We start from the raw sequence: 26,344 nt of genomic DNA, 5'->3' as shown, positions 1-26,344 counted from the left end.
TCCCCAACCTAATGAAGAATTATTCCTCTATATTGCCGCCACGCCATACTCCGTTAGCACTTTCATTGTTGTCGAGAGAGAGAAAGTACAACAACCAGTTTATTACGTCAGCGAAGCTCTCCACGATGCAAAGACAAGATACCCATAGATCCAAAAGCTGCTTTACACAGTCATCATGACATCAAGGAAGCTACGCCACTACTTTCAATCCCACAGAGTCACAGTTGTCTCCTCTTTCCCTCTTGGCGAAGTTGTGAGAAACAAAGACGTTGTCGGCCGCATTGCGAAATGGGTAGTCGAGCTGAGCCAGTTTGATGTCCACTTTGTGCCACGAACAGCCATAAAGTCCCAGGTACTCGCCGACTTCGTTGCCGATTGGACTATGCCAGATAACAAATCAGACAACTAAGGCGACAATGAAACATGGACAATGGCGTTCGTTGGCGCACTCAACAGCCAAGGAGCAGGGGCAGGATTTATCTTGACGTCTCCCTCCGGAGACCAATTCAAGCACGCAATCCACCTCAACTTCAGGGCGACCAATAACACTGCAGAATACGAAGGACTACTCGCCGGGATACGAGCTGCAGCTACACTTGGGGCCAAGCGACTAATCGTCAAAGGGGACTCCGAACTAGTCGCGAACCAGGTATACAAAGATTATAAATGCTCTAACTCCGAGTTATCCAAGTATCTTGCAGAAGTCAGGAAGCTAGAGAAAAGGTTCGATGGGATCGAGGTCCGACACGTCTACCGCAAGGACAACGTCGAGCCAGACGACCTAGCACGACGTGCGTCCAGACGAGAATCGCTCGAGCCCGGCACTTTTCTCGACATCCTGACGAAGCCATCGGTGAAAGAGGTTAGCGGCGAAGTCAGCCCGAACACACCCGACATTAGCTCGGAGGTCACCGAGGCAGAACGCGCCGTTACCGACATCGAAACCACAGACGAATGGCGCATCCCACTAATCAAATTCATCAGCAGCGAGGAGTTGCCCGAGGACGATACAGAGGCCGAGAAAATAACCCGTAAAGCGAAGATCTACTGTATGGTCGGCAACGATCTATACAAGAAAGCGCCAAACGGGGTACTTCTCAAATGCGTCTGGACCGACGACGGCAGACACCTCCTCCTCGACATACATGAAGGCATATGTGGGTCACACGCCGCCGGTCGGACATTGGTCGGCAAAGCTTTTCGACAAGGCTTTTTCTGGCCAACCGCCCTTAAAGATGCATGCGACATGGTCCAGCGATGTGAAGCCTGTCAATTCCACAGTAAACACACAAAGCTACCCGCGCAAGCGCTCCAGACTATCCCTTTGACTTGGCCATTCTCGTGCTGAGGGCTTGATATACTTGGGCCATTCCCACGAGGACAGGGCGGCTACAAATTCCTATTCGTGGCGATCGACAAATTCACCAAATGGATCGAAGCAGTACCCACGGGGGAAATCAAGGCCGACAACGCCATCAAATTCATCAAAGAGATATTTTGTAGATACGGACTACCACACCGCATCATAACTGATAACGGGAACCAGTTCATCAGCGCCGATTTCCAGGACTACTGCATCGGGCTGTGGGTCAAAATATGCTTCGCCTCGGTCTCTCACCCTCAAAGCAACGGACAAGTCGAGAGGGCAAACGACATAGTACTACAAGGGATGAAAACCCGCGTCTACGACAGGCTCATGTCACACGACAAAAAGTGGGTTGAAGAACTCCCATCAGTACTATGGGCCGTACGTACCATGCTGACAACGTCTAATAAGGAAACACCCTTCTTCCTCGTGTACGGCTCTGAGGCCATGCTCCCAGGCGAGCTACAACATCGGAGTACACGAGTACAGAAGTACTCCGACAAGAACCAGGAGGAGCAGCGAGATATCGATGTAAATCTTCTCGAGGAGCATCGGGAACGAGTTGCCGTCCGAGCAGCCAGCTATCAACAGACCCTCCGCCGTTATCACGAGAAGCGCATCCGTGCACGCATACTTTCGATCGGCGACTATGTCCTCCGACGAGTTCAAAGCCAAGAAGGGCGAAACAAACTCTCACCTAAATGGGAAGGACCTTACACGATCACACAAGTCTTGCGGCCAGGCGCATTCAAAATCGCAGACGGCGATGGTCGTGAATTAGCAAATTCTTGGAACATTGACCAACTACGTAAATTCTATGTATGAGTCAATACCATCCATACCTGTAAGCACCCTTACAGTATCAATAAAGCCTATTTCTAGGCCCACATCACAATCAACGTGATTCGCCCGATGATCCCTCACTCTGATGACACCTAGCGTTGAAACCTGTCCTTATGCCCCTTTACGCCGTCTCAACAAGGCCTCCGAGGAACCTAAGGGATCTTCGGTTGGGGACGCCCAGAGCCAATAAGGCCTTGTCAGATCCTGTAGAGACGAAAGGCCATGTAAGATCTGGTCGTGTAAGAGTTCTCGCCGTGCGTATTAACCAAGCTGTGAAATCGGAAATCAACTTTCCAACTTCACGGCTGGGGGCTAGGGTCAGAGCTTATTCAACCAAGGCAGGTCAAAGGTCCAAGAGCCTTATCCTCCGAGAAAATTCCTCCGACGACAAGGTTGGGGGCTAGGGAGAGTGTACGACTCAAACGGCTGACTAAAGTCGTTAACTGAGAACGCACTCTTACACATGACATCCAGAGTAAGAGACATTTGTCAAAGATAGATTTTTTTATTCACAAAATACTCCTTACAGTTTTTTTCACAAATCTTTCGCTACATTACATCTTTTCCTAAGATATTTGTCACAGGGTACGAGTACTACCAAGAAGGCCAACGCCAGTCCATAGACTGGAAGATCTTCTCGGCCAACGGCGACATTGACCTTGCCAGATGGTCTATCTCCGCCGGAGTCCTCCGAGAATGAGCAAAACCCTCACGAAGATATTCGAGGTCCAGGCGCGGGCGATGATCTCGTAGGCAAGCCAACACGTGCCCTCCGGCATATCGGCTCGATCGACGACACTCCTGCTTCAAGGCCTCGTCGATACGCTTGCCGATTCCATCGAGTTGGGCACAGGCCCCATTAAGCCACGAGATGTACCCGGCCGCCGAGTCCTCGGGATCTCCGCGGACTACTCGAAGCTCCCTGCATACTCTGGCTATGGATGTGCAGCAACTCTTCAAGTACGAGTTAAACCACACCTCACGACCTCGGAGCGTTTCCACAACCTGCTCTTTCTTCACGGCCAGCATGGTTCTCTCGAGCTCCGCCATTTCAAACTTCGTCTTCCAGTATTGGATATGACGATCTTGGTTAGCAAGGGCACCCTCGAGATCTGCTAAACGTGATAACCACTAAGTCAAGCTATACATCTCTTTCGGGAACATGGCTGACCTAGTCAGGAGGGCATTAAGGGGTGAAGGGACTACTAACCTGAGGAAGTCGTCGCCATCCCTCCCTCTATATCAAGGGGTTGATCCACATGGTCAGGCGAGACGTGTGGTTCAAACTCGAGTACCGGAATTATTGCCAGTGACTCGGGGTGCCCGCGCTGCTGGACATCCTTGTCATCAGCATCTCTACAAAGGACAAAAGTTCCCGAGGTCAGCATACCAAAGTAAGCCGGGATAGTAATCGCACGCACGAAGACGGTCAGAGTTCGAGTTTTACACATTATCTAGGAAATACAAGAAGTCCTACTCTTCAAAAAGGGGGAGAACAAACTCCCCCAGATCACCGACTTCTTCCATCACCTCCTTACGCGTGTCGCTGGCCGCCCCCTGGTCCAAGATCTCACGCAGATCGAGTTCAGGACGCGACAGCCTTACACACGCGAGGACATGACACGCCCCGATGTAGATCCCGTTTGACGTCTCCTCCGTAATCCTGGCCGCATGCTTGGAGGGGATTTCCCCCATCGCCGTCGCCAGTTCCGCGAGAGAGGAGGTCAACGAAAACTCATCGGGATTCACCGGGATCGTGGACTTGACGCCGCATTCCCCGGCGAGCTGGTGAAGGCCAGTGTAGGTGACCCTCAACGAGCCCCGAATCTCGGATAGGTTGTTCCCGAGTTCCGACATTCGGTCCTCGAGCCCCTTCCGTTGTCGCTCGTTGCCGGCCGCCAACTCCCTCATCTTCGTGAGGTCTTCACGGGCTTCAGCCAACTCGCGCACCAGTCTGTCAGCACGCGCGTTCGCCGTCGCCGCTTACGACCTCGCCTCCGCAATCTCGCGGCCGATGCCGCGAGCACCAGCTTCGAGGAGGCGCCCCATCTCGACTTGGAGCTCCTCCCAGGTGAGGACTGCAGCTGGCAGATCACGACCTGCCGCGGGGTCGCTGACTGGGCCACTAGGTGTCGCCTCCCGGCTCCCGGCTGCGGGCACGACATCCGTCGAGGCCATGACGGGCGACGCACTGGAAGCTCCTCCGGACTTGGCTTGCGCAGCCTTTGCCCGCGCCTCCCTACAGGACGACCACGAGTCAGACAACAATCGAATAAGAAGCGTGGGGATTCAAGAATTCATCTACTTACTTCTCGCCGATCGTCACAATGCGTTGTCGTCGTAGAGGTGGGGGAGACGCGTCCGAGGCCTGAAAGACAATCAACGCAAAGTAAGGAAAAATCCTTCTTGCTGCATGATTTAACGACAAAATAAGTTACCGAGGGGGTCGACGCCTTGCGACGATGTCCGCTTACAGACGAGAATTTCCTCGGCTTTGTCGGAACATTGCCACCACTAGTGGTGGCAGCATCAGACACCTCCTTGATGACCTTTACTTTCAGAGATGACGCCACCTGATGGTCCGCGAGCGGTCCGATGATGTCAGTCAAAGGAAGGGCCTGCGCTCAATCAAGTCATAAAGTGATTTCGAAAGGAGAATGCGGGATGCTTATCGAATATACTTACGTTGATGGCTTCATCACATTCCGCCGCCCCCTTTTCACAAAGGGCAACAGGGATGTCACTCGCCGTGGTCGGGCCACTGATCATCACTTGGCCAATGCGGCGCTCCACGGTTTCGCCGCTCAGACCTGTTAATCGAGAACCAACCTTCGATAAGTCAAGAGGAATGCGAACATAAGCATGTCAAGATAAATGCGAGAAAGATACCCCGAGGAGAAACCCGGGTCGCGTCCTCTGGCCCGGAATAGTTATAAGCTGGATGGGCCCGAGCCTGAAGCGGCTGGATCCGCCTACCAACGAAGTCTGCAACGACTTCATATCCCGACAAACCCCGTGCTCGGAGATCGTCGATGATGTCGATAAACGACTGAAGAGAGGGGGTCAAGGGGGGCCTTGCGGTCCAAGACGGAATCTTGTCCGGTTGATCTTCGGGAACCACGAAGACAGGGTTCGAGTCCTTGATCTCAAGATAAAACCACCTATTCCGCCACTTGCTGCGAGAAGAAGGGCACTGGAAGGGAATGTAACGCGACTTCAAGCCATCCCAAAGTCGGAACCCGACGCAACCAGATACCCTGTTGGATTCCATCCAACGCAGTTCGTAGTAAAAGCAAAAGAGATCAAGAAAAGGCTCTACCCCGATGTAGGCCTCGTAAAGATGCACAAAGATGCTAAGGAAGGCGATGGAATTGGGGTTCAAATGGAGAAGAGAAAGACCATAGAAATTCAAAACCAGGAGAAGAAATTCGGATGGTGGAGGGAGAAAACCGCAGAGAACATAATCTTCGATCGCAACTATGTGACCCAAGATGGGCTGAGGATTAGTACCTCCTGCTTCCCTCTCCGTGGTTCCACGGCCAGGAAGAGCGCCATCCTCCTGGAGTTTCTTCAACGTTGCACTGGTGGAAGCCGATTTGCCGAGGTCCATTGCTGATCGAAGGTCGCCGGAAAATGAGCCTAGGTTGATGAACTAGGGTTTCTTGCGGCGGCAGAGAAGGCAAAGCGTGCTTGCAGGTGGTGTGTGTTTAACAGGTTTGGCGGACTTCAAAATGGACTCCCAAAATTCCTTTAAATAGGCGCACTACCGACGATGCGAATTCCAGGGAACAGAGAGAGAAGGCCGCGGGAAATTTCTGGGTCCGTTACGCGCGGCGGTTTTCTAGACTTTAGTTTAAAATTCGCTCGTGACCGTTGGGCTTCAAATGGCGTGCTCGACTACAGTCTATCTCCGCGGTCCTCGCACCGGGAATGACAACAGTCTCGACACCCGAAGTCGCAAATGGTTGCACGAGTTCATTTTAAGCAGAAGTCGGGGGCTACTGTCAGAGTTACGGGTCAGGCATACCCTTTACCCTTCGATATACGTTACATATCGATATGGCATACCCACGCGCATGCGGATATTTCCTGTATATTCTAAGGAAACCTTTCACGGAATCTACAGACGGGAAGAATCCTACTCGGGCAGAACTGGGTCGTTGGCGTATCGTATAGGGTCTGATACCTCCGAGTTCTACATGGAGACCTCCAGATCTGCGATATAAAAGGGGGCCCCCCGGGGAGGGTTTAGGCGTCGAATCTCAAAGCCAACATAACCTATACAGCCTATGAAGCCGGAGCCTACGAGGAGCCAAGTCATCGAGAGCTAGTCGAAACAACTCGACTACAATCTCGCCGGATCCGACAAGTTCCCTTGTTCCCTTTGTAACCTGTGTTTTCTACCATATAATCCCACATCAACTGGATTAGGGTTATTACCTATCAAGGGGCCTGAACCAGTATAATTCTTGTATTTGCTTGCTTGATGTCGTACTACGTAGATTCTTGTACCAACGTTCCCCAATACCCTCTATATCCGGTCTACGGGTATCACCCGTTGACAATAGGCGGAATCTGTAATTTGTTTTGTTATTAGTTTACGTTTAATACTTCAAATGTGTGTCCGTATACTTTAATTTTTTTTGGAAAGGAACTTCAAACTTTCAAAAATTCTTTCACATCAAATGTTTGGACAAATGTATGGAGCATTAAATGTGGAAAAAAAACCAATTGCAGTTTGCATGTAAATTGCGAGACGAATTTTTTGAGCCTAATTACATAATGATTTGACAATGTGATGCTGAAGTAAACATTTGCTAATGACGGATTAATTAGGCTTAATAAATTCATCTCGTAGTTTACAGTCGGAACATGTAATTTGTTTTGTTATTAGTCTATGTTTAATAATTTAAATGTGTGTTTGTGTACTTTAAAAAAAATGTATTTTTGTGCGTCCTGCCGAGGAACCTCGTTTGGAGTTTGGGGGGGGGGGGGGGGGGGCGCTGTATACGAATTTCAGTGTTGGCAACAACTTGAGGGACCTAAAGTGAACTTAACACCCAATTAAAAGCTGAAGCGAAGGGCAACCAGGCTGCTCGACTGGGTTCATGGGCCATGGCCCGCGGGTAGTCTGTCCCTTTTTATATCCCTGCTTGGCTGCCCGCGTCAATCAAGAGCTCCCCCAATTTTGCCGCACGAGGTCGTCGGCGGAAGCCCTAAAAGATCCAATGACGGCGTCTCCGCGGAAGGTGGGGAATCGATCGATCGCGGCGGCGCGCGCCTTTCTTCTCCAAAACCCTAGGTATATCGCTCCTCCCCTCCCTCCCTCTCGAATCCCTCTTCCCTCGTGTGAAGCGAAATAATCATGTGTGTGTCCCAATCCATATGCACTACGCCCTCCGTCACAAAATAAACGCAGCCATAAGTTTCCATATCCAATTTAGATCCTCCGTCTCATTTGAATTTTTTTAATTAGTATTTTTATTGTTATTATGTTATAAAATATGAATAGTAATTTATGCGTGACTTATGTTTTAAGTTTTTTTAAAAAAAAATTAATAAGACGGAAGATTAAAGTTGGACACAAAACTTATGGCAACAATAAGTAGCAGGCATAGCGGCTCCCTTCTTCTCAGGAATTTTGGGTAATGGGACTATCCACTAATTTAAGCAGTGTTTACGATAGTGGATTCATGGCACACCAACTTATTCCAACTTTGAGAACCAAAGTGATTTCGACTAAATTTCAACAGTATAAAAATTGTCTTTTTCCAAAAAAAAAAACAGAGAGGACTTCATCTCTTAGCGCGAAGATTTTTTTATATAGTGTGATCGAAATTAATTCTGTTACAATTTATTACATTTTTATTTAAAGCCAAAATTTAGTAACGAGCTAGCGAGTCGATATGAAGCGAACACAACTTGCAAGCAAAATTTTACAGTATCATTTTAGTTTTATATATAAGAAAAAAAAACATATCACTTACAAAATTTTGACTTATGCACCAATCTCACTAACTGGGTGGATCTGACCGAGGGGATCTGCCGTTATTGGTTGTGTATGGGTTGTTTCTATTTTTTTTATGTCATGATGATGATGTCGTTGCCGTGATTGATTTTGGGGTTTTTATGAGAGGAGACCTCTCATTGATTCCGATTTAGATTTGGATTGAGATTGAGATTTTGTTTTTGGTTGGATTGTGATGATGTGGGATTTTGTTTTTGGATTTGGATTGGCATGGGCCTGAACTGATACAGGAATAGGAGGGAATCGGACTGGAAAAATCGCAATACTTGGATTTGGAAATCACAGAAAACGAGCACGGGTAAGGAATCGGACGACGTACAAAAATTCTTGGCAAAAACGTCTTAAACTTTTATAATGGGTAAAGATAAAATTGTAGTACGAGTTAGTGTGGATCTGGTAAGCAATTCGTTGTCTTTAGGGCATTGGCACTGGAGTAGTGCATAGCATTAATAAATATGGCCGTACTTCCTTACTTGCATCCTAGATTTCACATGAATAGCTATCTGAATGCAACTTAGATCCTATTACTGTTTCATCTGCATGGTTATCAGATTTAGAGATTGCTTGTCATATTCAATATCGTCTATGCTCTTGAGTCTTGAGCCTTAAGTGTATTGATTCTCCCCTCCCCTTTTTTTCCTGTTGTCATGTGGGTAAAATGACCAAGCTTTTCGATGATTGCTAGGTCACTTTAATCCGGTTTCTAAAGCGATGTATCTTGATAAGAAAAGGCAAAGGTGGAATCAACATCAGATGTGAGTCCAGACAAATTGAGCCACCTACCTCCGGAGATAAAAGTCACCATCCTCTCTAAGTTGAGTGTCTTAGATGCTACTCCCTCCATTTCAAGTTATAAGTTGTTTTGACTTTGGTTAAAGTCAAACTGCTCTAAGTTTGATTAAGTTTGTAGAAATTTTTTTTAACCTTATTATAAAAATATATTCAATTATAGATTTATTTATTGAAATATTTTGATGTTGTAAATATTACTATATTTATCTATGAAACTTGGTCAAACTTAGAGTAGTTTGACTTTAACCGAAGTCAAAAGTAGTTTGACTTTGATCGAAGTTAAAACAAATTATAGCCTGAAACAGAGGGAGTATTAGAGCCAGCATCTTGAAATATAGGATGTGCTTCTATGAAAATCAAAGCACATTAGTGGCTGAGATTAAAAGCGGGATTAATACTTAATGATCATTAGTGAGGGGTATTTTCGACCACAGATTTGGGGCCCATGTCCAGCCCAATCCATCTGAAGCGATCGGGCCCACCCCTACCAGTCCACCATGACACCGATTCCTTCCTCCGCCAGCGAGGGCTGCATCATGGCCGCCTCCGGCGATGTGCCGCAAATGTGCCCGCTTGTCAAGGAATATCAGCGGGGCCTATGAAAATAATGGCGAAAAAATGTGTTTAACAAATAATCCAGGGAGAGGCTCTCATACCAAATGGCTTGATGATACAGTTATTAATGTTGACTTATAATGTTGCTTATTATCTATGATAACCTTTGTGACATGCTTACTCATGATAACTTGGTTTATTGCATATTGTATACTCTTACAGTCTAATAATAAGGGAACTCGCAATGCCATTGACCACGGGAAAAAACATTTGATGTTTTTTTATCCAACCGTCCTTAATTGGATGGTAAACAATGTATAACATTCTCGTAAAGATGGTCGGGGAAGTCAAACAAGCGTTAATCGAGCTCTCGATATTGCACAAAGTGATTTGGTAAAAGAAAACCTACAATTTGGTATTCAATTTGAGCATTATATATTTTAACAATAATTCTTAAGGTCATTTTCCCATTTGTTTAAAACAAGCGTTGGAGTCTATTGGTACTAGATAACCTCGAATGACAGTTTTATGTGTTGGACTCTTTAGTGGACATGGCAAGCTACAAAACATTTCTACATTCAGTGGTAAGCATTTAAATAACTTTTGTAAATTTGAAAGATATCAGTCCAATATTGGTAACTGTTGGTTTGATTTGTGTAGATTAAAGTAATAAAAAACGATTTGGATGTGGCTACTTGTCAAGGTATTCGGATGCCAAAAATTTCGTGACTGGAAACCCAAGCAATTCCACAAAGTTCCAAAACAAAGTGATTTATGAGTCCTCTATACACAAAGTGACTCATAGATAAATCACTTTGTGTATAGAGGACTCATAGATAAATCACTTTGTGTATAGAGGACTCATAAATCACTTTGTTTTGGATAAATCACTTTGTGTATAGAGGACTCATAAATCACTTTGTTTTGGAACTTCTATAAATCACTTTGTGTATAGAGGACTCATAAATCACTTTGTTTTGGAACTTTGTGGAATTGCTTGGGTTTCCAGTCACGAAATTTTTGGCATCCGAATACCTTGACAAGTAGCCACATCCAAATCGTTTTTTATTACTTTAATATACACAAATCAAACCAACAGTTACCAATATTGGACTGATATCTTTCAAATTTACAAAAGTTATTTAAATGCTTACCACTGAATGTATAAATGTTTTGTAGCTTGCCATGTCCACTAAAGAGTCCAACACATAAAACTGTCATTTAAGGTTATCTAGTACCAATAGACTCCAGTGCTTGTTTTGAACAAATGGGAAAAGGACCTATAAAATTATTGTTAAAATATATGATGCTCAAATTGAATACCAAATTGTAGGTTTTCTTTTACCAAATCACTTTGTGCAATATCGAGAGCCTGATTAACGCTTGTTTGACTTCCTCGGCAATCTTTACGAGAATGCTGTACATTGTCCGCCATCCAATTAAGAACGGTTGGATAAAAAACATGAGTGTTTTTCCTGTGCTCAATGGTGTTGCGTCCTTCCTTTATTATTAGACTGTAAGAGTGTACAATCTGCAATAAATTAAGTTATCATGGGTAAGCACGTCAGAAAGGTTATCATGGATAAGCAACATTATAAGTCAACATGAATAACTGACCCTATCATCAAGCCATTTGCTATGAGAGCCTCTCCCTGGATTAATAGTTATGAACACATTAATTTTTTTTGCCACCTTGACGAGCGGGCACATCCGCGACGCGTCGCAGGAGGCGTCCGTGACGCAGCTCTCGCTGGCGGAGGAAGGAATCAACGTTGTGGTGGACTGGTGGGGGTGGGCCTGATCACTTCAGATCGATTGGGCTGTTCATGGGCTCCAAAATCTGTGGACGAAAATACCCCTCGGCCCTCGCTAATGCTCATTGGTTTTATTCTGGTGACAGTATCTATCCATGGGGTGCTTGTCGACGCAACTCCTAGGTGTGTTTGATCATCTGAAGAAGATTTGTATTGAGAAGTGCTTTTGGAACTGGACAGAGGTCTTGGGTGCTTGTTCAATACTTTCAGAATGCCCCTACATTCAGAGAACTTGAGACATGGGTATGCACTCTCCTGCAATTAATTTGACACAATTTTTCCATCTGTAGGCTGCATTGCCTTGTTATGTGTTATTTCATGGTTGTGTTAATGTCTAACTAGTTCAGTTGCTTCATCAACTTCTATAGAGCTTCCCCCGTCCAGAAGCTTTTAGACGTAAAAGGACATGGGATCAGGATCAAACGGAGATTGAAGAGCCTACCTTGCATCACCTCGTGACAGTGATCATTAACGATTTCGTTGGGCTCGACTGCGAGGTTGCTCTTGTTGGACTGCTACTGAGCTGGTCATCTTCTTTAGATGAACTGAAGATATTCTAAGGTCAAGGATGATGAGAACGAGGACGATGGCAGGGTTGGAAATTCCGGAACAAAATTTCCGAAATTTTGGAAATTTCGGTCATTTTGGACCCCTCCGATACGATATTATTTCAGCCAAAACTTTTAAATTTTTTTCGTGAATTTTGGTAATATTTATTCAAATTCAACTAAATTTTATTCGAAATTTCAGAATTTCGGTGAGTACCGATCAAATGGGCTAAACCAAAAAGTTTAACCCTGGGCGATGGCATGTGCATGTGCAAGGCCAAGATCACTGTCATCTGATTCATATACCTCCCGGTCATTCTTCTGCGTTTTTGCTTCATGTTGAAGTTGCTCGTGGCCTAACTACTGTTATTAGTCTCTGTCCTGGGATGGATGTTGGGGGCTATACTTGCGCTAATTTTATCTCTGTCCTGGGATGTCGAGGGTTAAACTTTCCGTTAAATCTAAATTGTAGGTGTCTCTTTGAGTTCTCTATATTTTTTTCCTTTAAACTGGGCATGCCTGGTTCAGAATGAATGTTCTTGTTTCGAGAATTATGTCTCTTCTGTTCGTTCAACAAATTTGATGTTGGTCAGCCACAGCTCCAATTACTTGAAATGTTTGCGACTTGATATTTGAAGATGAAAACATAATACTTGATGGGTTCATTGAAATCTGTTTGGTACATAGGTTCTAAAGGTTTTCAGGGATTTTGCAGGAATGAACTCACGAGCATTAGGAAATCTGAATTTTTAGGCATAACGTACCAAATTACAGCCTTTGTGATAATCCGGATAATAAAAATATGTGGAAGTTTGCTTTTTTACATCTTGCTGCATTTTTTTTACTGTTTTCTTTGCATGTCGGTATATTAAATCTAATCGAACATATAAAAGTGAAGTGAATCATGGTTATGGAAAACAATAAAGATACAACTGGAAATATGTGGAGTGAATTAAAGAATGCATTGATGAAAAATATATAAATACGAGTGTGCACAAAATGTTCCATTCCCAAAATATTAACCAATCATAAAGACCCAATTAGTTTGAATAGGAACTAAAATATCTCTTTACGGTAAATTATATAAATAGTATTGAAGTAAAGAGAAATAAGATCCAAATATTTGTGAAATTGTTTATCTGTCCCAATAAAGAACATAAAGTAATCCAAACCAATTAAATCATTTGTTTAAAGAAATCCCGTTATTCAAGGGAAAATTGAAAAAAAAAATCCAAATCAATATCTAATGATTTGTTGGATTTTCCAATTTCATGAGTGTGGAGGGAGGTTCAAATCTGTCCCTTGCACACGAGTGTTCAACGTAAGTTTAGCACAGCCGAATGCCATGCCAGCCCAAGGCACCCGCACGAGCACCTGGACGTCTTCGCGCCTAGGGGTGGAAACGAGCCGAGTCGAGCCTGGCTCAGCTTGGCTTGTAGTGGCTCGCAATAAACTAGGCTTGGCTTGGCTCGGCTTGGTTAGGGAAACAAGCTAAAACTTGAGCTCGGCTCGGCTCGTTTCCTAGCTCGAGCCAGCTCGAGCTGGCTTGCAAGCCTTCCTGTTAAAACACCTCTTCATATATATTTTGTAATTATTAAAAAAAGTAAGAACAAATCATCAACATGTAAAATTTAAATAAGTTTATATATTTAATACTTCAAAATCTTAATGATAAATTTCAAGTTGACAAATAATAACGCCATATAAAGTAAAATAATCGATATAAACACACGATGCCCTAGGCTCGCGAGCCAAAACAAGCGGCTCGCGAGCTAGCTCAGCTCGGCTCATTTCAGCAACGAGCTTAAAAGAAGACTTAGGCTTGGCTCGTTTGGCTTACGAGCCGAGCCAAGCCAACCAAACTCGAGCCAAGCCTGAGCTGAGCTCACGAGCCCGAGCTTTTTTTCCACCCCTATTCACGCCTGTGCCGGCCGGCGCCACCCCAGCCGCAAGTCGATTTTGTCCAACTTATAAATCCGACAAGGTCATCAAGTGGCGCACAGTTAAATTTCCACGAATTAAATTTGAATGCAATATTTGAAAATTCATAGCTAATCCAAATGAAAAATGAATACTCTCACAAATATATTTTATGCCTGAATATAATTTGAATCATACTAGTAAATAACTAATTGTTAGGCTTAAATTCATATATTTACTAATGTGTCAATTAAGTAAAAATATGGCACAATGTATATTTTTGGAGAAAATGTTAAAAACATGCATAGAAAAGTTGAAGAGCAAACAGGGGTTGTTAATGTCCCACAAGTAGTCTTTTCTAGTATTTGGTATGGCCCCAACTTTTAAATTTAACTCAAGAGCGTAGTTTGCAGTAGAGCTGCGGAGCGGCACAAACCTTACCAATCCTCTATTCATTTTTTTTTCAAATCATTTCAACCCACTCTAAGCCGAGTCTGTTTGGTTAGGCTCTAATTTAAAAAGAGGTGGAACTGAAGCCCCAAAAAAAACCTAATACAATTATACTTGTCTTGTACAACGAGCTATTTACTTTACTTTCAACCTCTATTCACATATACATGTGGCCAACGGGGATGACATTGCTCACTACTTCCTCCGTTTCACAGTATAAGACTTTCTAGCATTGCCCATATTCATTTAGATGTTAATGAATCTAGACATATATATGTGTTTAGATTCATTAACATCTATATGTATATGGACAATGCTAAAAAGTCTTACATTATAAAACGGAGGGAGCAGTCACTAGCGCTAGAAGTTAAGAAGTGAGAGACAACACAAAAAGGGGTGAATACGAAAAGAGTGGTTCACAGCGAAATGTTTTGCAAAGCTCTCCAGTGCAAAGTAAAAGTAAATCATTACTTATTCTATCCTAAAATATAACTTCTTCTAACATTTAAACTTTATTTCAAAATATAACACTTCTTTACCTATATTATCTTATCAACCAATCGAAACCTTCCACCTTTTAATTTCTCTATTTATTTCCTCTTCTTCAACTAATTACTTTCTTATAATTCAATGTCCAACCTAATAAATTATTAGTATATGTTACCGGGGTAGTAGGTCTTAACTTAGTACAACTATAACATTATGCATAAAAACTTTTCATAAAATAAATTCATTCGCTCTTTTTTTCAACAACCCCCTCCCTCTACCCCCACCACTCCATAATAAAAAATTTGCTAAAACGTCTAGCAAAGTTGAAGGCAAATGGGCTTGATGTTTCACAAGTAGTCTTTTTTTTTTCTGGCATATTTAACTATTTACTATTTTTATATGTGGTATTTAATTATTTGTTAGAGTCATCATTGGTCTATAATATATAGGTCTAATAACAAATAGTTAAATGTCCCGAACATTATGTTAAGGGAGTATCTAAGAATTGTCGCAAGATTTTTGGTTAAAAACTTTCCGATATAACTATGATATAATTGAAGTGTAATTATATTGTAACTGCACTGTAACTACGATATAACTTATTAAAACTTGCATTTAACAATGCTTTAGTTATTCATCGCAAAAAAAACAATGCTTTGGTTAGATAGCATTGGGATCTTACACATAATACGTGCAAAAATTTCTTTCTAACAATTATTTTCTCTCTATGTACAGATCTTGAGGCAATCCAAAGATCATAAATCTGAAAGTTTTACGGGAAAAACTTGTGAAAGTTTTCAAGCAAATCTGCCGTGTTAATATCTCTCCTTCGGTCCCGAACTGTTCGTTCCCTGCCTCACTGGTAGCGGCGCTTGTCAAGCGCCGCCATTGCAGGACGAGTGAAGCCCTAAGATCGACACCGTCACGGCGGCGGAAGGGGGAGGAGCGTCGCGGCGACCCGCTGCTCCCCGTGCCCGTCCTCTCCAACTCTCCAAAAAAACCCTAGGTATATCGCTCGCTCATCGCTCGGCGCGCATTCCGCCCCCCTCCCCTCCCATTTTCCCCGTGCCAAGCGAAAATCGATCCATCCTATTGATGCAAATCTGTTGCTCTTGAGGCAGATCCTGTGTGTTTCTGTGTCCCAAATCCATATATACTAGTTGTACTAGTAGGCAACGATTTGTAGTGTTTTAGAGCAATGGGACTATCCCCACTAATTTAAGCAGCGTTGTGATGGCGATTCATGGCACACCACCACGCACTTATTCCAAATTCGAGAACCATAGCGATTTCTAGTTTTTTTTTGTCTTTTTGAAACAGGCAGTGCAATAGTGTATAGGATGAGCATGTATGCTCCTAATTCATTGAAGAGTGAATTGCATATTGGGCTAGTTATGACCAAAGTTTCACTTTGGACCATGGCACATCCAACATTTTCAGTTTAGACCAGAGTCTTTTACCTTAGGTTGCACATTAGACCACCCTATCCATTTCCACATCCCCTGTTTCTACTCGGCCACTGCTTGCTCCTACATCAAGCTGCTGTTGGCTGCTAATCGTTTCTAACTTTGGCAGTGACATTGGGTCAAGCCGGCAGATGAGCACAACACCACTAGCCCGAGGTATCGAGAGCCGCAAGGAATCAATGGCCTTGAAGAGAGGAGCTCTGTCTACATTGCCCCTGACCTCGAGCTCGAGCTCCATCTGTGGCCACCTTTGCCAGTTGCGTGCTTGAGCTCGACCTCTGCCTACCATGCCCCATGCTCGAGCTCCACTTGCACCGCTGTGGCGCCTCAACAGCCCTGCCCCGAAGCTACTCTTTTTTCTCCCATGTGTTATGCTGATTGCTTTTGCAACAGTAGCGGCAGCAGGATCTGGTCTAGTGCTTGATCTAGTCATCAAGCTCCTAATCTAGATGCTCAAGCTCGACGGAAACAACAGATGGGCAGCGAGACTACTATAGGCAGACTGGAAAGGTAAGTGGAGGGAGCGATAGTGGGGATGGGGATGACTGTTCTGGAGGAGGAAGAGAGAAGGGGAGGAGGGAGAGACACACCTGGTCTGGTTGACATGTGGGCGTCTAGTCCAAATTGCATGCTCAAGTAACTATGGCTGGTTGAAAATGAAAATGTTTGATAACACCTAGTTCATTGTGAAACATAGGTAAGAAAACATAGTCCAACATGCAGTTCACTCTTAATTGAATCATAATGCCACTTGCTCCTATTACTGTATCATCCGTAGAGTTTGAGCTTCACATATTGTTTGCCATATTTAGTATCTATATGCTCTTGAGTGTCTTCAGTGTATTGATTTCTGCTTCCTGTTTTTTTAACTTGATGTGTGTATAATCTACACCAAGCTGTTCGACAATTGCGAGGTCACTATAATTGTCCCTGGAGCGATGCATCGTGCTAAAAAGGCAAAGGTGGAACCATCATCTGCGTTGAGGTCAGATAAATTCAGCATCCTACCTCAAGAGATAAAGGTCACCATCCTCTCCAAGCTGAATTCCTTAGATGCTATTAGAGCCAGCATCCTATCCAGTGCTTGGAGGAATGTGTGGACTACTTTGCCAGAAATATATCTTTGTGATTTGTATCTCAGCTGGGGTTCCTCTGAAACGACACAACGCTCCAAATTTATTACGCTCGTCGATCTGGCCCTTTTGCTCCACAATGGACCTCTTGCTTCCTTTTCAATTCTAGGGTTCAAAAGATACCATGATGTACATGCTGTCAAGGAAAAAACCAAGGTCCATTACAATCAAGTTTTACTCTGGGCATAACTATAAGATCCCATCAAACCTCTTCTCTCTCAGTGATTTGGAATATCTGCAGATAAAAAGATGCATCATCGGTTTGCCTCAGGAGTTTGAAGGTTTCAAGCGGCTAACTGTCCTGAATCTGAAATATTTCTCCTCAACAGACAGTGACATAAATAATCTGATCTCCTCATGCCCCTTGCTGAGTACATTGTGTTTGAAATAGTTCGAGGGTATTACTTGTCTCAGTATTCAAGCTCCAGCACTGCAGGATTTAGAGGTTAAAGGGAACTTTCAAGATTTTCATCTGCATGCACCTAATCTGTCCAATTTGAGTGTTACACTCGACAAAACAGAAGCCCAACAATCTGTTGTAGTTGAAGGCAACAGGAAAAATTATCTGAAGCAAGCTATGGTCAGCCTAACTAGCATAGTAAGACTTGTTATGAAAAGATGCATCATTGCCTTGCCTCAGGAGTTTGAAGGTTTCAAGCAGTTATTTGTCTTGAATCTGAAATATTTCTCCTCAACAGACCATGATATAAATACTCTGATCTCCTCATGCCCTTGTTTAAATACATTGTGTTTGAAACATTTCGATGGTATCAGTTATCTCCGTATTGAAGGCCAGGTACTGCAGATTGTAGAGGTTGAAGGGAAATTTGAGGACTTTCATCTGAATGCACCTAATCTGTCCCATGTGTATATTACACTCGACAAAACAGAAGCCCAATAGTCTGTGGCAGTTGTAGGTGACATGAAAAACTACATGAAGCAAGCTTTTGTCAGCCGAACTAGCATAGAAGAACTTACTATAAGTGGCTCTTTCTTGACGGTAACATATTATTAGTTTTGCTTTATTTAACTATCATGCTGATCAAATTTTATTGGTAATTCTCATTGGTTTTATTCTGGTGGCAGTATCTATCCAAAGGGTGCTTGTCGACGCAACTCCCAGGTGTGTTTGATCATCTGAAGAAGATTTGTATTGAGAAGTGCTTTTGGAACTGGACAGAGGTCTTGGGTGCTTGTTCAATATTTCAGAATGCCCCTACTTTCAGAGAACTTGAGATATGGGTACATCTCCATCCAGCCTCGTGATGTTAAATTGGCACTATTTTTTGTCTATCTGTAGACTGCCGTGCCTTTCTGTTGATTGTGTTCTTCGTGCTTGTGTGTAACTATGTATGCCTGACTAATTGCTTCAACTTCTACAGAGCTTCCCACATCCAGAAGCTTATAGGCGTAAGACAATATGGGATCAAGATCAGACGGAGATTGAAGAGCCTACCTTGCATCACCTCGTGACAGTGGCCATAAACGATTTCGTGGGGCTCAACTGCGAGGTTGCTCTTGTTGGACTGCTACTGAGTTGGTCACCTGCTTTAGAGGAACTGAAGATATTCAGGGCCAAGAACGTTAACGATGAATACATGTGTGTCGGAGAATGAACTCCTCCACCAGGGAACCGTGAGGCTCCCCTTTGAGAGTTCTGCCGGGGGCAGCGGGTGAGATTCGAGGGCTTGGTGAGCGAAGCTGTGTGATCTTAAGGGTGTTCAATCCCCCAAAGACGATGAGACAAAAGGGATTTATACAGGTTTGGGCCGCTGAGAAGCGTAATACCCTACTCCTGTGCTTGATTGATTGAGTGGAGAACACAAGTGTTTGGGGTTGCGAGACTCAAGCGCCCGTTCGCTCGGAAGCCCCCCGCCCCCCCTCTTACTAGGCCTGGACCTCCTTTTATATCTCAAGGGGTTACCACATAGGCCCAACACCCTAACTTCATCGAGAAGTATTACAATCTTTACATTAAATGCATGTCTTGTTCCTTAACTTGGAAGCCGCATACACGTCGCCTCGGTCGTGGGGCCTACCATACCATGCTGACTGACACGGGGGGGCGCCCATGTCATTCACCATTTAATGGGTGAAGACTTCTGGGCTCCTATTAAATCGGGAAACGGGAGCCTAGTTTTGACCAGAGCGAGAGGACCGACTCCGGCTGGGATAAGAGGATGAGAACCTCTCACCATCATTATTTGATGGGACATGTCAGGCTGCACGCCGCCTGACACGCGAGCAGCGCACAGGCGCACTACCCAGTCCCATCGGTCATTCGACCGGTTACAGACCGGTTGAGTATACTGCACGCCGCATTAATGCGCGACCGCTCGGGTCGCCATAAATGCGGGTAGGTGGGCACCTATAGGCAGACACCTAACCCACCATACGCGGTGACTTAGAGAGGGGGTCGGGGGAGCCCTACCCCTAGTCACGGGAGGGGGCGGCCGCCGCCCGACCTTGGGCCCGATCCCCCCTCGGGGGAGGGCCACGTGGCGCCTGGGGCGGCCTTCTCCCTCTAGTCTCGGCCAGGGAGTGGCCGCCGTCCTACCTCGGGCCCGACCCCCCTCAAGGGAGGGCCACGTGTTATTGGAGGGCAGCCTCCTCCATCCAGTCTCTGGGAAGGAGTGGCTGCTGCCCTACCTCGGGCTCGACTCCCCTCAGGGAAGGGCCACATAGCATCAGGGGGCAGCCTCCTCCGACTAGTATTTGGGAAGGAGTGGCCGCCACCCCACCTCGGGCCTCACTCCCCTCAGGGGAGGGCCACGTGGCATTGGGCGGCAGCCTCCTCCGACTAGTCTTTAGGAAGGAGTGGCCGTCACCCCACCTCGGGCCTCACTCCCCTCGGGGGAGGGCCACGTGGCATTGGGGGGTAGTCTCCTCCGACTAGTCTTTGGGAAGGAGTGGCCGCCACCCCACCTCGGACCTCACTCTCCTCGGGGGAGGGCCACGTGGCATTGGGGGGCAGCCTCCTCCGTCCAATCTCTGGGCCTCTAAATATGATACCCCCAGGCCCATATCACCGACAATGTGCATTTGCAAGGGTCTTACCAAGTTACTGGCTCTCCCGAGGGCGTCTAACGAAGCCAAGATCACTGTCATCTGATTCATGTACATCCAGGTCATTCTGCTGCGTTTTTGCTTCATATCGACGTTTGCTTGTGGCAGAACTACTGCTGTTAGTCTCTGTCCTGGGATTTTGGGGGTTATACGTTAAATCTAAAACTTAGGTGCCCTTTAATTCGCTCCATTTTCGCTTTGAAGTAGACATAAATTGGTCAGAATGAATGTTCTTGGTTGGAGAATTGTCATGTCTCTTCTGTTCGTTCAACAAACTAGAAGTCGGTCAGCAAGCTCCATTTACTTGAAATGTTTGCGACTTGATATTTCAAGATGAAAAATATAATACTAGTGGTTGATCATTGAATTCTGTTTGGGGATTCAGGTGAATTCCAAAAGGTTTTCAGGGATTTTGCAACAATAAACCCACGAACATCGAGGAATCTGAACTTTAGAGGCTTAATGTTCCAAATAGTAGCCCTTTAGATATACAATCCAGATAATAAAAATCTGTAAAAGTTTCAGTCTTTAAAACTTTTTCCAATCGTGCATTTTTTTTAGTGTTTTGTTTGCATGCTGGTATATTAAATCTAATCGAACATACAAAACTCAAATGAGCCAAAACAATCTTTTTGAAAACCCCGATGGCAGAAATTCTACTGAATGTATTAAGGAGAGTTGATCCAATTTATAAGAGAGACTGGCCTAAAAAAACTTACACATTTCTCATACTGTTTTTACCTACCTGAGCATTAGTGGTGGAAGTGTAAACAATTGGTGTTGTTTGCATCCGTTCCATGACTTATGATCCCCGTGTCTTTTGCTTGAAGGCACAACCGTACCGTACCATAATGGAAAGGAGCAAAGCAAAGCACCTCTGATTATATTAACATAAACAGAGAGCACAGGTGTTTGGGCCTTTACAGAACAGCTAGCTAGCCCATCAAAGATGGATTATAATTCTACAGTGCGATCAGCCAGCTGTTGTCAGTCACTGCAATTCAACCTGATGCATATGTAGGTGGTCTAGTCAAAACTCAAAAGGTTTAAACTTTACTGGCTCATCAAAAAGATCTTGCGGAACAAAATGTTGGCCAAAGATGAAAAGGTCTGGAGCTAGTTGCTCTGTCCCAAAATATAACAATCTACAATCGGATAGAACGTATCCTAAATTCATAGTACTATAAATCTAAACAATTCTATTCAGATTTGTAATACTGGATACGTTTCATCTAATCTAACCAAAATCACTTATATTTTGGGATAGAGAAAATACTATATCGATAAACTTTTTGAGAATGACTAAGAAAATGAAGGGACAACCCGACACTACAAGTACTTCCTCCGTTTCAAAATGTTATTACCTAGGGATTGTTCAGATTATAGCCGAAATTTTGGCACTTTTTTGCAAGTTGATGATTTTACCAAAATTTTGACAGGATTTCTTATGTATTTACCAAAATTTGGCAACAAACTAAATGTAAACACTTTTTGACAACTTTGGCAAAAAAAATGGTATGGTTGAAAATGGCATCAATCTGAACAGGCCATATAGTATCTGATTCAATATTTTCTAGTCCAATCAATGTCTATCTAGATTCCTTCTACTATGAAATATCCAATCGAGAACTAGGCAATATCCAATCGAGAACTAGGCAGTACTCCCTCTGTTTCAGGTTATAAGACTTTCTAACATTGCCCACATTTATATATATGTTAATGAATCTATACATTTTCTAGTATACCTATATTCATATACATACATATATATATATATATATACGTATACGTATATGCATATATATATATATACGTATATGCATATATATATATATATATACGTATATACATATACATATACATATACGTATATAGATATATATATATACATATATATATATGCTAAAAAGTTTTATAACCTGAAACGGAGGAGGTAGCATTTTGGGACAGCAAGCAGTAGTTATAAGTTTCATACGCCATCAGCTAAGCTAGTTTGATTGCACTCAATCTCGATCGACCTCGTACCCGTACATGCGTCCTTCATCTGGGAATTGCCTTTTCACCTTTCTTTTTAAAGATGGAAAAGCGAGAGACATGATGAGATGATCAAAACGTGCATGCATGGCGATCGTTAGTGCTAGCTGCGGCCGGCGATCACACGCGCGACGGACGCCGGCCTCCGATAAAGTTAACAAATTAATTAATGGACGGCCTGACCAAATGGCGCATTCAGATTCAGGCGTGTAGCCACCTTTCCGGCTTTCCGGCGAGCGTTGCCGGCCACCACCGGTCGCCACGGATGAGACCGAGCTCTGATCCGGGCAGTTCGAGTAAGCAACTGACCGTACGCCTCAACGTGTACACAGCACTACGCTAGCATATACTACCTCCATCCCAAAATGTTTGACGCCGTTGACTTTTTTAAAAATGTTTGACCGTTCGTCTTATTCAAAAAATTTAAGTAATTATTAATTATTTTTCTATCATTTGATTTATTGTTAAATATACTTTTATGTATACATATAGTTACACATATCACAAAAGTTTTCGAATAAAACGAACGGTCAACCATGTTTAAAAAAACCAACGGTGTCAAACATTTAAGGAAGGAGGAAGTATATGCTACAGCCTACAGGTAATCAATCCTCCGATAGTTACTTCATCCGTATCTAGCTAATATAAATTTGACATATCCTGTTTAGATTCATAATTTTAAAATATGTGTAGGTTATATTTATATTGAAACGGAGGACGGAGGAAGTACAAAGCTCACTAGACTAATAATGCACATATAAAACCAGCATAATTAATATTGTGTGTACCTGCCAACGTCGTCTCTACGATATAGCAGGGAACGATATATATTTTGGAAAGTACAACCATTTCGCTAGGATGTGGGACAAAAAATCTAAAATTTGAACAAACTTTTATAAAGGCATCTTCAACACAACTATAGGTATATCACTTCTCATATTAAATTTTGCCTAGCATAGAAAAAGGTATGGTTCGCTTTCAACTTAACCACATCGGACGATGCATCTTTTTTTCTCACGGGGTATGCTCTTATTATTGAGTGTGATTTGATTAGCCTCTTGAACTTCAAAGAGATATAAATAGCTACGGAATATTTTGGCTATAGCTACCCACAATGCCATATAATTTTTCGGCTAGCCTATTGAAAATGCTCTGAGTAAAAAGGCATCTGCTCGTTGCGGCCGGGTTTAGGGCGCACGATGTTAGAGACGACGGAAGTTGGCAGAGCGTTGAGGCTAGACGTCGTCTGGTAGAAGGTGACTCCGTCATTGCATTTGTGGTTTTTTTTGTCTTGATGCTTAATGTCCTCAGCAATGAGCGGCGTTGAGGGCTACAGGGTACGGTGCTAGGGAGGTTTTGGTGACGGTTGTGCCGGACAACATACGTAGGCTCAACAATGGCATGCAAGATATTGAAGGAACCGGATGTGGTAGAAAATGTATATATGGGGCAGCGGATGGATCTAACCATTAGGCTAGATCTAGTGACCTTCACATGAGCGAGGTGATTGCAGCAAGAACAGAAGACGATGAGCCCGTTAGTGATACGGATACGACTGGGATGGTTAGATCTGACATAATGACCGGTATACCTCTAGTATCTGGAGTTGTCGGATCTGGATCGAATGAATCTAGTCGACGGTAGGGACAACGTGATGAAGGAGCCCGTTAAAGATGAAAGGGGATTGCATGAGTTTGGGCTGCACATCAAAATCAACTTAGTACGATTTTTTTTTTGCGCAGCATAAGAGCAGGTACAATAGCAGGCTATAAGCCAGCTATAAACATATTTTAAAGAGATAAAGGAAGAGAGAGAAGAGCAGCGGGTTACAGATCTGTAGCTAGCCGCAGTACGGACTCCAAGACGTAATGTGTGTATGACATGTGTGACCAGATATTAATAGTATAGTAAGCAACTATTGTATGAATTGGCTATTACATTAGTTATAGATGATTTGAAGCTAGTAGTGAGGTATACTATTAAACTTGCTCTAATGCTCTTCAGGCAGCAAAAGTTCGATGGAATTTAACCACACATTTATTATATATAGATCCATATATGGCTTTACACGCTTGAATATGCAGAACTAAATTAACCACGCTCACTTAACCTCTTCATCTTATCACTCCTCACACTCACTCGATGAGGTTGGTGATCGCCGTGCAAACGATCGCTATCCGCGCGGCGTACGAGCCGTGCTGCGCGATCACCGGCGGCGCCGCGGCGGCGTCGTCCTTGCCTGCAGCGAACGCGGCGTCGCACTGGCGCGCGAGAGACGCCGCGTCCGCGGCCTTGCCCTTCCCGGCGGCGTAGTCCCGCGCGTTGATGTCGTCGTGCGCCTCGGCGAACGCGAACCCGGCCGCGCGGTACAGCTCCCCGCACCGCGCGAGCGCCGCCGCCGCGCCTCCTCCAGGTCCTTTCGCCAGCAGGTCCCTGGCGTCGTACGCGGCGTTGTCGGCGTCCACGACGCCCGTGAGCGCCGCCACCTTGGCGAGGCCCCAGGCGTCGGCGCCGGGGCTGTCGTGGTGCTTGCCCAGCTCCGCCACGCAGAAGCCGTAGTCCACCCGGGCGTCCGCGTCGGCCGCCGCCCTGCACGTCGTCACCACGGTCGCGTCGACGAAGGCGACGCCGAGGACGGCGACGGCGAGAAGGGCAGCCGTGTAACAAGGCTTCATCATCATCAGCATCGTCATCATACTCGATCGATCGTGTGCGCGCGGCGAGGACGATTGATCGAGCTGAGACGTGAGAGTGATTAGCGCGCGTGATTTTGAGAGATCGTTGCAGTTTGCACTGGGAAGTACGTACGTCTACTTATAGGCGTATGGATTGATGGGGCTTTTGGTTAGGCTCGTTGAGATGTGCGGCGCCTTTCGCCGTGCCGCGACCCTGACGGGCCACGGGTGCATAAATGCAGGGGGGGGACAGGTGGTAGTCCGGTAGACCCCCACGTAGAGCAAGGATAATAAGTAGAGCTCACTATCTACTATTAGCCTATTTTATAGCCAACACATATAATAGATTAGCTATAAGATTGGCTACAATTTTCTTCTCCTATCTCTATCTCTCACTTATACATTTATTATTTTTATCTTGGAGCTTGTATTAAGCTAGCTCTTGCATGAGAGTCAACACCTTTAATTTTTTTGTTATCTCTCTCCTCTATATAAGCTTATAGTAAGCTTATAGCTCACTATTATACTTGCTCCTATGGGTGTATGCGCGCGGCCGGGCGGCCTCAACGGCTTTGATAGAGCTCTCTCGAAGCTAGAACCTAACCCAATGATTTTAACTTAAACCTAATAAAAAACGGAGCGATGCTGCAGTGCTCCTACTATACTAAATAAATTAGAAAGGTGAAGTTAGAAAGGTGAAGGTGAAGAAAGGTTTAAGCTGCTTTACAACTCCACTCTAAACCTACAGTTGTTGAGGTTATATTTAAAAAGTTCAAGTCCTTCCAAATAGGCCTTAAGTATAACTCTCAAACTCCCAAACCATAAATGCTACTCACACTAAGGCATGATCAAAATTTAATGGTGGTTTAGTACAAAAGTACAAATATATTGTTACCTGTTAGCTTCTTCCAAGCCTATAACATCCTCATCAAAAGCTTTACACATCAATACATTAGTAGAACAGTAAATGATATAAACTTTGATCATTGTTAATTGTAGCACCACATCTTGATCCAAAATCAATCACCAATACTATATTTCAACCAATTATATTAATTTTGAACAATCACACACACTTCTTTGTAGATTTCCCATTTTGAACAATGGGCTAACTAGTTTACCAATAAGCTTGTATATGGCATTATGGGCTTGTTGAGTAGTACTG

At 44.2% G+C, this 26,344-nt stretch overlaps 1 protein-coding gene and 1 pseudogene across 1 annotated transcript; one reads left to right on the top strand and one right to left on the bottom strand.

Moving 5' to 3' along the window:
- The first annotated feature begins 17,209 nt into the window (after positions 1-17,209).
- LOC127762572 (F-box/FBD/LRR-repeat protein At1g13570-like) lies at positions 17,210-20,516 on the top strand (annotated as a pseudogene).
- Positions 20,517-24,562: 4,046 nt separating this feature from the next.
- LOC127764571 (pectinesterase inhibitor 8-like) lies at positions 24,563-25,265 on the bottom strand. Its single transcript, XM_052289464.1, has one exon. It carries the CDS (start codon positions 25,198-25,200, stop codon positions 24,640-24,642), a length of 561 nt encoding a protein of 186 aa, XP_052145424.1. The 5' UTR covers positions 25,201-25,265; the 3' UTR covers positions 24,563-24,639.
- Positions 25,266-26,344: the final 1,079 nt, after the last annotated feature.

Source organism: Oryza glaberrima, chromosome 2, assembly GCF_000147395.1.
Source record: "Oryza glaberrima chromosome 2, OglaRS2, whole genome shotgun sequence".
Lineage (NCBI taxonomy): Eukaryota > Viridiplantae > Streptophyta > Magnoliopsida > Poales > Poaceae > Oryza > Oryza glaberrima.
This window is presented reverse-complemented; position numbering and strand designations above follow the sequence as displayed.

What these genes read in the sequence shown, in the direction of transcription:
- LOC127764571 (XM_052289464.1), bottom strand. Translation starts at nt 25,200, where the DNA reads ATGATGACGATGCTGATGATGATGAAGCCTTGTTACACGGCTGCCCTT.